The sequence below is a fragment of the Oryctolagus cuniculus genome, chromosome 14 (assembly GCF_051225735.1).
Source record: "Oryctolagus cuniculus isolate XC-2025 breed Fujian yellow rabbit chromosome 14, ASM5122573v1, whole genome shotgun sequence".
Taxonomy (NCBI): Eukaryota; Metazoa; Chordata; class Mammalia; order Lagomorpha; family Leporidae; genus Oryctolagus; species Oryctolagus cuniculus.
Window position 1 is genome coordinate 38,347,832 of NC_142880.1, and position 11,610 is coordinate 38,359,441.

At 45.6% G+C, this 11,610-nt stretch overlaps 1 protein-coding gene across 1 annotated transcript; it reads right to left on the reverse strand.

Moving 5' to 3' along the window:
• Positions 1-10,900: 10,900 nt before the first annotated feature.
• On the reverse strand, positions 10,901-11,269 carry LOC100342662 (histone H2B subacrosomal variant). The gene has a single exon (XM_002721120.6). It carries the CDS (start codon positions 11,267-11,269, stop codon positions 10,901-10,903), a length of 369 nt encoding a protein of 122 aa, XP_002721166.3.
• Positions 11,270-11,610: the final 341 nt, after the last annotated feature.

The window sequence follows — 11,610 nt, forward strand, 5'->3', positions numbered from 1 at the left end:
AGTACAAATAACTTACAGTTCAAAAATTATTTATTATATATAATAAATAATATAGAATATATAAAATAAATAAACATATCATATATATATATAGAGAGAGAGAGAGAGCAAGAGAGAGTGAGAACATGCGCACCCTCTGGTTCATTCCTCAAATGTCCACGACGGGCCTGATGTGAAGCAGGAAGCTAGGAATTCAATGTCTTCTGTGTAGGTGGCAGAACTCAATCACTTGAGCCTCGGTGCTGTTTCCCAGAGTCTGCGTTAGCAGGAAGCTGGAGCCAGGAGCAGGCTCAGGGGCTGCTGCGAGAGATGTGGCAATCTTAGATGCTAGGCTAAACGCCTGCCCCTATAAGCTAAAAGTAATCCTAATTCCTCCCTCAATCCTTGGATCATTGCTTTCATGCAGTTCACTCATACATAAGCCTACATAAGCATGCACACACGCAAGAATACATAACCAAACACATTGCTGCTGTTTTGGAAAAGCTATTAGCTATAAGATCAGTTGAAATGGGAGGACATAAAAGTCTTCATTTTACCTTCACTTATTTCTTCTTGGGTGCTCCTCCTTTCTTTATGTAGATCTGAGTTTATAGCATGTCTTCCCCCTTCTCGCTAAAGACTTGAACATTGCTTGCAGGCAAATATAACTGGTAACAAATCTCAAGTTTTGATTATCTGAGAAAGTCTTTATTCTTCCTTCACTTAAAACTTTAAAATATTATTTGAACGAGAGAGAGAGAGAGAGAGAGAGAGAGAGCTGTCATCTGCTGGTTCACTTTCCAAGCTCCCTAACAGCCAGGCCTGGGCCAGACTGAAGCCAAGTACCAGGAACTCAGTTCAGTCTCCCACATGGGCGGCAGGAACCCAAGTACTTGAGCCGTCACTGCTGCCTCCCAGGGTGCACATTAGCAAGAAGCCAGAATTGAGAGTAGAGCCAGGACCCGGACACGGGAACCCCAGAACAGGATGCAGGTATCCCAAGTTTGTTGTTTCATTTCCAAGTGTATAGAAAATTTTCCTCTTATCTTTGTTATTGACTTCTGGTTTGATTTCAGTGTGATTCAAAATCATACCCTGTATGATCTTAATTTTTATCTTACTTATTTTTTTAAAGATTTATTTATTTGTTTGAAAGTCAGAGTTACACAGAGAGAGGAGAGGCAGAAAGGGAGAGAGGTCTTCCATATGCTGGTTCACTCCCCAGTTGGCTGCAATGGCTAGAGCTACGCCTATTTGAAGCCAGGAGCCAGGAGACTCTTCTAGGTCTCCCATGTGGGTGCAGGGGCCCAAGGACTTGGGCCATCTTCAACTGCTTTCCCAGGCCATAGCAGAGAGCTGGATCAGAAGTGGAGCAGCCAGAACTTGAACCAGTGCCCATATGGGATGCCGGCATTGCAGGTGGTGACTTTTATCTGCTATGCCACAGCACCAGCCCCTAATTTTAATTTTAAATGTTTATTGATGCTTTATGGCCCAAGAGATGGTCTGTTTTGGTGAATATCCCATGGCAAGTTGAAAATATGTGGATTCTGCTGATGTGGGGTGGAGTGTTTCATACATCCTTCAGGTAATGCTTGTTAAGTACGCTGCTCAGATAGTCTCAACCTTAGCTGATTCTCCACCTGATAGTTTTCACCATTGTTGAGCAATCAAACACGCCTTGGTATTGGAAAGTAGCTTTTTGGAAGAACTCATCCGCAGGCAGATTTCAGTTGCAGCTCTAAACCAAAACACACACTTCCTCTCCTTCCAGCGATCTTTTGAACTCAGGCTAGAATCCATCAGTGGTCCCTCTCCTTTTCCTGACAGCCCCAAATTATTTTCTGTGCCCTTCATCTTTAATGCAGCTAACTAACCTTTTAGTCGTTGCTGTTTTGAAAGAGCTGTTATCTATCAGCCCAACTGAAACAAGTCCATATGAAAGTCTTCTTTTTATCTTCATTTATTCTTTTTTAGATGCTCTTCCTTACATTTAAAAGGCTGTACTTTCACACGTCTATTAGCCTTCCCTCACGTTGCCAAACGTCTCCTAAAGCAATCAGCTGCCAGGGGTGAGGACACCTGTCAGCACCTGCTGTGTTGCACCTCCCGGAGCTGTGATAAGAGAGGATGTCAAGTGTTAGACAGCCAAGCGGTCCTCTTGTGGCTAAGCTTTAAACGAGTGCTGGTCGCCAGCCCGCGGCTGTTGACTCTCGCCAGAGCCTCTGCACTTTGAGAACCCTTGTGCTACCCATTTAATATTGTCTCTTGTGTAGAAGGTTTATGTGAGAGTTCTAAGGAAATGGTGCCTGGTGTCTTGTGCCCTGGGAACCCCTTGCCGGCTGTTGGTCAGTTGCTGCACGTGTGGCACACGTGTGTTCTGTCCCCTGTGCGTCCTGTCTCCTGAGTATTTTTCAGATGCCTCTCTTTAAATATCTGCTGTCACATGCTTGGCTCAGCCTCTTGCAAATCTTCCCTGGAAAATGCCAACAATATGCAAATTGGTCTCACCTTGCTTTGATTCATCCTCCACGTTATCGCTGTCAGAATAATCTTGCCAAATAGAAGCAAAATCACATCTTATTTCTGCTTAAAGTCCTTTCTTGGGTCTCCCCATGGGTACTGGGCTTCAGAATCAAACTATAAGTCAGAACAAAGATCTTTCTAAAGAATGTGTTTGAGAAGGAGATAGATAGATAGATAGATAGATAGATAGATAGATAGATAGATAAAGGAAGAGGGAGATGGAGGAAAGGGGGAGGAGGGGGAGGGAGAGGGAGAGAGTAGAGAATGAATTTCATCCACTGGTTCATACCCAAATGCCTGTGACAGCAGGGGCTGGAGCCAGAGCCAGGAACTCAGTCCAAGTCTCCCACAAGGACGTCAGGAACCCAATTACTTGAGATGACACTGCTGCCTCCCGAGGTCTACACTGACAGGAAGTTGGAGTCAGGATTAGCAGCCAGAACTGAAGCCAGGCACTCTAAGGTGAGCCCTGGGTGTCCTGACTGCTGAGCGAAATGTCCACTACCAGCCCGCAGATTGCTGCCTACTTCTCTAACCGCATCCCCCTGCCCCACCTCCTGTGCTTGCTGGAAGGATCTTAAGTTCATGCTGTGTAAACGCCTGATGCTTTTGCAAGTATTACTCCTTCTATCTGATGTGCATTTTCTACTCAGCCTTCAAGACGTATGGCACATCTCAACCCTTATCAGCCGCCTCTCTGGTCTGGATTAGAGGCCTGTCCCACGTCCCACAGCATCTTTTATAAGTCTCTTTTGCTATGGGATGCAGTACACATTGCAGTAAAACTTCTGGACCCTGGAGCCAGCGTATGCAGGTTTCGATTGTATTACTTTACTACCTGTGCAATCTCTAACAAATTTTTTAGCTTTCTTTGTGCCTCCATTTTCCCAATTATAAATATTAGTATCTGTCATGTGGCTCTCTTGGGATGCATATTGGCAGTGGAAAATATAGAATGCTTAGAATAATATCTAGCTCAGTGTGAACATCCAGGGCATGTCAGCTGTTCCCAATAGTTTTTTTTTTTTTTTATAAGCAGAGTAGACAGTGAAAGAGAGATGAAAGGTCTTCCTTTTTCCGTTGGTCTCCCATGCAGGTGCAGGGCCCAGCACTTGGGCCATCCTCCACTGCACTTCTGGGCCATAGCAGAGAGCTGAACAGGAAGAGGGGCAACCAGGACAGAATCCGGCGCCCCGACTGGGACTAGAACCCGGTGTGCCAGTGCCACAGGTGGAGGATTAGTCTAGTGAGCTGTGGCGCCGGCCCCAATAGTTTGTTTTACTTTCAGTTTGCTGTTCCATAAAATTCTAAGCTGTTAAAAGGATGGACATTGGCTTGGTTTTCTCAGCCTGTAGTGCAGACAAGCCGCTTAGTGGTCTCTGAAAACACAAGTGAGAAGCAGCACCACATGTAAAGTATTATTAGACTTAGTGATGTTTCCTGTTCCCCAGCGCTCTCTGACGCTTTTAGTTCATACAGAAACAAGCTTTCAGTGTGCAAGTCTCTAAAGAATTGTGAGGAACTGCAGCACATGCATGATATAAGGGATAACATTATTTCCAAAGAAACGTGTCTGAACGTAGAGAAGGGTATCGCCCCGTCAGCATTGTCCTTCTCTCTCTCGGTGTAAGACATCTCTTAACATATTATGTGGCACTAGTTCCAGTGGTGTTGGTTTCGTTTCTTACCTTCTCTGGATCTCTCCTTTGTTTCCGTATTATAAATAATGCTTTAAAATTGCATTGTGGACTCAACAGGCGACGAACAAACAGGAGCTTGCCATCTGCATTACAGATCCCCAAGAAAGGGCTGTGAAATGGCACAAGATTTCATTTTACAGCAACGTCATCTGGCAAATCCACAAGACATTCATCACCCTGCATTTCTAGATTAGCGCGCTTTTATTGGATAAGTGCAGAATCATTTTGGGACTAACTGCATTGTGCAGCAGTGAATAATCTTCTGAATGTCTCTGTTAGAATTAGGTTTGGCTTTGAATTATAGAAGCTCAAAACAACAGCGGCTTAAATAAGTTAAAGTTTATTTCTCTGTCACGTAAACACAGACCGTCCTGGGATGGGAAGGCAATTCAGCCATCAGGGGCCAAGTTCTCTCCCTTCTGCGGCTCCACCATCTTTAACGGCAGGTTTCAGCTCCTGGCTTACCATGGCTGCTCCAGATCCAGCCTTCGCCATCCCCAGTCCAGCCAGGAGGGAGCATGAGTAGGGAGAAGAGCACTGTTCTCTTATTGGAGGGCACTTCTTAGAAGTTGCGTTCTCAGTTGTTCCTCAGTATCTGTGGGGAATGGTTCAAGATACCCAAATCTGCAGACACTCAAGTCCCTTACATAAAATGGCTTAGTACTGGGGCTGGTGCTGTGGCGCAGCAGGTAAAGCCATGGCCTGCAGTGCTGGCATCTCACATGGGCACTGGCTCAAGTCCCTCCTGCCCCACTTCTGCTCCAGCTCCCTGCCAATGTGCCTGGGAAAGCAACGGAAGATGTCCCAAGTGATTGGGTCCCTGCATCAATGTGGGAGACCCAGAAGAAGCTGCTGGCTCCTGACTTCGTCCTGGCCCAGCCTTGGTCATTACAGCCATTTGGGGAGTGAACCAGTGAATGGAAGACCTCTCTCTCTCTCTCTGTCACTCTTTCAGATCAATTAATAAATTTTTGAAAAAATGGCTTAATATTTGCATATAATCTATGCACATCCTCCCATATACTTTAATACACTACACACTCATCTCTAGTTTACTTATGATACCTAAGATAATGTAAATACTGTACAAACTGTTGTTATACATTATTGTTTAGGGAATAATGACAAGAAAGTAAGTTTGCAAATTTAGTACAGAGATAATTTTTTTTGAATACTGTAATTTCCATCGGAATCCAGTTGACTAGATGTGAAACCTACGGAGAGAGGGTTGATGGTACCTTTCTGTTTGTAGGACACACCCACATTGTAGGTCAAAGGAAGGTTTGGAAATACAGTCTTGGTCCTGGGTAGCCCAGGGCTCAACTAAAACACTGAGTCCTATCTCTGATAAGGGGTCAGTGTGTAAGAAGATCACCACCAGCCCACGCTGCTCGTCTTTGCCATTTCACGGTCTCAGCTTGCCAGAACCCAGGACCAGGAAAAGAGTTGATAAGGGACAGGAGTTGTGGTGCAGCACATTGAGCCACCAAGGGGACATACAGCCCATGTTAGAGTGCTGATTGCTGGTGCTGGCTGCTCCACTTCGGATCCAGCTCCCTACTAATGTGCATCCTGGGGGCCGGCGCTGTGGCGAACTGGGTGAAGCTGCGCCTGCAGTGCCGGCATCCCAAATGGGCACTGGTTTGAGTCTCGGCTGCTCCACTTCTGATCCAGCTCTCTGCTATGTCCTGGGAAAGCAGTAGAAGATGGCCCAAATGCTTGGGTCCCTGCACCAGCGTGGGAGACCGGGAGAGGGTCCAGGCTCCTGGCTTTGGATCAGCGCAGTTCTGGCTGTTGCAGCCATTTGGGGAGTGAACCAGCAGATGGAAGACCTATCTCTCTCTCTCTCTCTCTCTCTCTCTCTGCCTCTCCTTCTCTCTCTGTGTAACTCTGACTTTCAAATAAAATGAATAAATCTTAAAAAAAATGTGCATCCCGGGAGGCAACAGAAGATGGCCCATGTGCATGGGCCGCACACCCATGTGGGAGACCCAGGTGGAGTTCCTGGCTCCTGGCTTTGGCCTGGCGGTTGTGAGCAGTTGGAGTGTCAACTAGCAGAGGAGAGATCTCTGTCTTTGTCTTTCTACCTTTCAGATAGATGAAATGGACAATATTTTTTTTAAAAAGAAAGTTGGCAAAATGGCCTTATTGATGTAAAAAAGATGTGTTGGGATAATTTTGACCTTTCCCTTTCCTTCATATTATTAAGGTTGTTGCACATAATTTTACACAAAGGAGCACTAAAAAGTATTCAAATATGACTCTGAAGGCACAGAAAACTGAGAACAAAATAGAGAAATAGGATGTCATCAACATGACTAATTTTGGGGTGCTGAAGAACACTCTGCACAAATGAGAAGGCAAACCCAGGAATGGGAGATCAACATTTGTACATCATGTAACTGGGAAGGATGAAGAGCAACAATGTGTGAAAAGCTACAACTCAATAATAAAAGACCAAACAAGTGGATTTTTAAAAATGGTCAAAGGACTACAGAGGACATTTCCCTCCCTCTCTCTCAAAAAAAAGTACTGGGGGCTGGTGCCATGGTGCAGTAGGTTAATCCTCTGCTTGCAGCGCCGGCATCCCATATGGACGCTGGTTCTAGTCCCGGCTGTTCCTCTTCCAATCCAGCTCTCTGCTATGGCCTGGGATAGCAGTAGAAGATGGCCCAAGCCCTTGGGCCCCTGCACCCACGTGGGAGATCAGGAAGAAGCTCCTGGCTCCTGGCTTCAGATCGGCGTAGCTCTGGCTGTTGTGGCCATTTGGGGGGGTGAACCAACGGAAGGAAGACCTCTCTCTATCTCTCCCTCTCACTGTCTGTAACTCTGTCAAATAAATAAATAAATAATCTTCTTTAAAAAGTACTGTGTGATTCCATTTATATGAGGTTGTTAAATTCAGAAAGGTAAAAAGTAGAATAGTGATTTCCAGGGGCTGGTGCAAGGGGAGCCTGGAAAGTTCATGTTTAATGGGTGTGGTTTCCATTTGGGAAGATGAAAAGCTTCTATCTGGATGCTGGTGATGGTTATACAACATCGTGGATGCTTTTAACCTTCCTGAACTGTCTGTCCACTTACAAATGGTTAAAATAGCAAATTTTACACCTGTAACACATGGTTACATATTTTACATAGTTACTTTCACATACACGCATTTATACAATCTGATTTGAAGTCAATTTCAGAGATGTTTTCCCCAAATCTTGGTCTTATTTTGAAATTTTGTTTTTCAGGAGGCTTCAAGATGTGTGTACCAGGTGGGCAGCTGGCACAGTGGTTGAGATGCCACTTGGACCACTGCGTCCCATATCAGAGAGCCTGGGTTTGAGTCCTGGCTCCGCTTCCAATTCAGCTTCTTGTTGGGAGGCAGCAGGTGATGGCTCAAAGTATTTGGGGCTCCATCACCCAGTGGGAAACCTGGATGAATTCCTGGCTCCTGGCTCTGACTGTTGCAGTTTTTGGAGAGTGAATTTTTTTTCTCTCTCCTCTCTCTCTTTAACTTTGAGATACATAAAACCAATTACGTTTTTAAAAAAGTTTTAAAATGTGCACCAAAGCACCCAGAACAGCACATGGAGCCCTGCCTCGCTCTCTTCCTGCAGTCTCAGCACCGAGTCCCTAACAGAGCATCGCCACCGCTGTTGAGGACCATTTGTATTTCCCAGCCTTATTTCAATGATTTGAAAAACCAGCTATGAACTTTCCATGTTTTTGAACTGAACTGAATTGGCCAAAGCCCCAGAAAACCTGCCTTTCACAGACCCTGCCCTTCAAGCATGGGGATCTGCGATCTTTCTCTGTAAACAACCTCGTAGTGAACATTGTAGGCTCTGTGGGCTGCTGGAGGACTACTGAATATTATTATTAAAAAAACTATAAAAGTATGAAAAGATTCTTAGCTTGTGGGGTCACACACAAAAACAGCTGTAATTTGCTTTTCTGCAAATTTGACCTACAGGTTGTAACTTGCTGACCCTGGTAGACCAGAGGCCCTTCTGCCACCAAGCTGAAGCCCATGGGCAGAAGCGGGCACCTGGTTAAGATCAGCCAATCTTTAGGGTGGTGACAGCAACCTCTGCCTGGCCCTGACTCCAGTAGGAGGAGCAGATTGTGTTGGATCTACTTCCTGAAACTGACAAGGAAGCCTCCAGACCCCAGAAGAAACAGACTTAGCCTCTGTTCCCATTGCAGTTCGTACATACCCCAAATCACTTCCTGCTTGCGCAAATGTCTGTATTCCCTGTAACCAGAGAAACCTAAACTACTCTCACCTATTACAAACAGAAATTGACACACTTGAAAGATAATCCAGCATTATCTAGTAAAATTGAATGTGAGCTATTACTGACCTGCAGTTGCACTCTTAGGTATTTTTCCTGGCAACATCCTTATGTGTACTGGGAAATGAGAGATGTTTTCACAACCTTGATGGAAAATGTGTATTATGAAAAAGCAATGCGTGGTGGGGTTGGTGGTGTGGCACAGCATTTTAAGCCTCCACTTGGGATGCTGGTATGCTGTATCAGAGCGCTAGTTCAAGTCCTGGCTGCTCTGCTTCTGATCCAGCTCCCTGCTAATGTGCCTGAGAAGGCAGCGAATGATAGCTCAAATACTTGGACCCCTGCCAACCATGTGGGAGACCTGGATGGAGTTGCTGGCTCCTGGCTTTGACCTGGCCCAGCCCCAGGTATTGAAGCCGTCTGGGGAGTGAACCAGCAGATGGAAGAGCTTTCTTTCCCTTTCTCTTTCTTGTCACTCTGCCTTTCACATAAACAAATAAATAAACAAGCATACTCTTTGAAGTACCCTCATGTGTCTAAGAATTTCTGCAGCATGTAGCACAGGATCCATTGCCAACTGTGGGGAACTCAGCAAATTGCAGCTTTGCCACTTATATAGCTGTGTGACCCCAGACAAATCACTTAGTTCTCTGTGCCCTGTTTTCCTTGTTATGGGGATTAAATGGGTTAATAGGGGCTGACATTGTGGTGTACTGGGTAAAGCCACTGTCTGCAGAGCCAGCATCCCATATGGGCACCAGTTTGTGTCCTGGCTGCTCCACTTCCTATCCAGCTCTCTGCTGCGGCCTGGGAAAGCAGTAGAAGATGGCCCAAGTCCTTGGGCCACTGCACCCGCATGGGAGACCCAGAAGAAGCTCCTGGCTCCTGGCTTTAGCTTGGCCCAGCCCAGGCTGTGGCAGCCATCTGGGGAGTGTATCTCTTTGTATCTCTAACTTTCAAATAAATAAATAAATAAATCTTTTTAAAAAGTGGGTTAACAGATGTAGAGTACTGAGGACATACCAAGTGCTACATGTTACAGCTTTGGTTACAGCGCTCCTTATAGCAGCATTATTCATAGTGGTTGAGAACTGACAACAACCCACCCTTCCATTGATGGGATGGATAAACACCCTGTGGTCTCTTCATTCCCAGGAACCCTCTAGAGCAGACAATAACAACAACACACCAGAGCTGCATATACATGAACAGATGCAAATCTTAGAAACAATGTTAAGAGAATCATGCCGGGCCCAGAAGAACATAGGTAGTGACCCTTCCTTATAACATAAGCAAAATTAAGCCTTATTTTTGAGACACATACATTGGTAGCATATGGAAAACCGAGGAATTGGGAAGAAATAAAACTTAGGATAATAGGGAGATGGGACTGGGAAAGATCTTCAGTGACTTTTGGGAAGTTCTTGAAGTTCGTAGAGTGGGTGGTGGGCCCCTGAGTGTTGTTCTCACATTAAAAATCTAGGACAACTGGGGCTGGTGGCGTAGTGACGTAGTAGGTTAAGCCTCCACCTGCAGCACCGGTGTCCCATATGGGCGTCAGTTCAAGCCCCGGCTGCTCCACTTCCAATCCAGTTCTCTGCTAATGTCCTGGGAAAGCAGCAGAAGATGGCCCAAAGTCCTTGGGCTCTTGCACCTACGTGGGAGACCTGGAAGAAGCTCCTGGCTCCTGGCTTCAGATCGGCCTAGCTACAGCCATTGCGGCCATCTGGGGAGTGAACCAGCAGATGGAAGAACTCTCTCTTTCTCTCTCCGTGCCCTGTCTCTCTGTAACTCTGCCTTTCACATAAATAAATACATGTTTTTTAAAAAAGTAAGGCAATTAATCTCAGTGACCCAAAACACAAAGATAAAATTTACAGGGATGTGAATTGAGCTGGTTGACATTCAGAATGTAAGAATTAAAGCAAACCAGAAATAACTAACATGCTGAATACAAATTCATTAATAACCAAATCAGTTGAATGCCATTTACTCTAGAAAATGCTTCTTGATGAGAATTTATCTGTGTTGGTCAACTTCTGAATGAAGATATGTGTGTTCATCAACTGGAAGCCAGCGTGACTGAGTAGCTAGATCGTACGGTCCTGCACGCAGTTAACAACACCTTTACGATGTAATATGTATTGAATTTATGTAACAAGCTTTGCACATCCATAGGAAAAACAGTTTCTGACAGGAGTCAAGGCAGGGGAGTAGGTGTCAGGAAAACCCAGGTCCTCAAAAGGCAAAATAGCAAGAAAATAATCTTAGAAAGAAGAAATCTAGAAATCAGAAAGATACGAAAATACCAGGAAACACTGCTATGCTGTGAAAAAGAAAAGGGAATTTGACATGGAGGTGATCATTTGGGTAGTAAGCCTCATTTACTTTTCTGCTGATACATGGAGGTTAGTAGTGGAAGAATCTGTGGACCGCTTCGCTCCCAAAAGTCACCGCGTGCTTGCCTAGTTTCCCAGGCAACAGCAAATACACTGCCTTCTGGATGTCTTCCGGGGTGAGGGTGCAGCGGTTTCTGAAATACATCATGTTGCAGGCTTCCACGGCAATGCGCTCGAACATGTGGTTGATCAAGGTGTTCATGACCTCCAAGGTGCAAGATGACATGTGCCTATGGGGAACAACCTCCTTCAGGACCCTCTTCACATAGAGAGAATAGTTTCTATGGCCAGAATCGCAGCTGCAATGTGATTTCTTTCTGGAGATGGGGATTAGACATCCTCTGGAGTACTTGTACTTTCTGATGTTGGATCTGGCCATGGCAGGTGGTGTTCCCCTTGGCAGGTACGAAGGGAGAGGAGGAAGGAATGTGGGGGCACTCGTATTTATAGGGACAGGTCACAGTCAGGCTGCCGGACCTCCTCTCTGATTGGCGGTTACTCTCCCTATGTCACAATTGCGCAGCCGTGGCGCTGATTTGTTGCTGGAGGCTGTCTTGTTCTTGGTTAACCTCATCTCCCCTAAGCCGAGAAAAGGAACTACGGAAGGACTGAGGTTGACTTCAGGGCATTTTCACTACTTTGTTGCTTAGCAGTCTGGACACATCATATACAATGGTCCCACCAACCCCGGGGGGCGGGGGAGCAGGAGTTGTTGGGAGA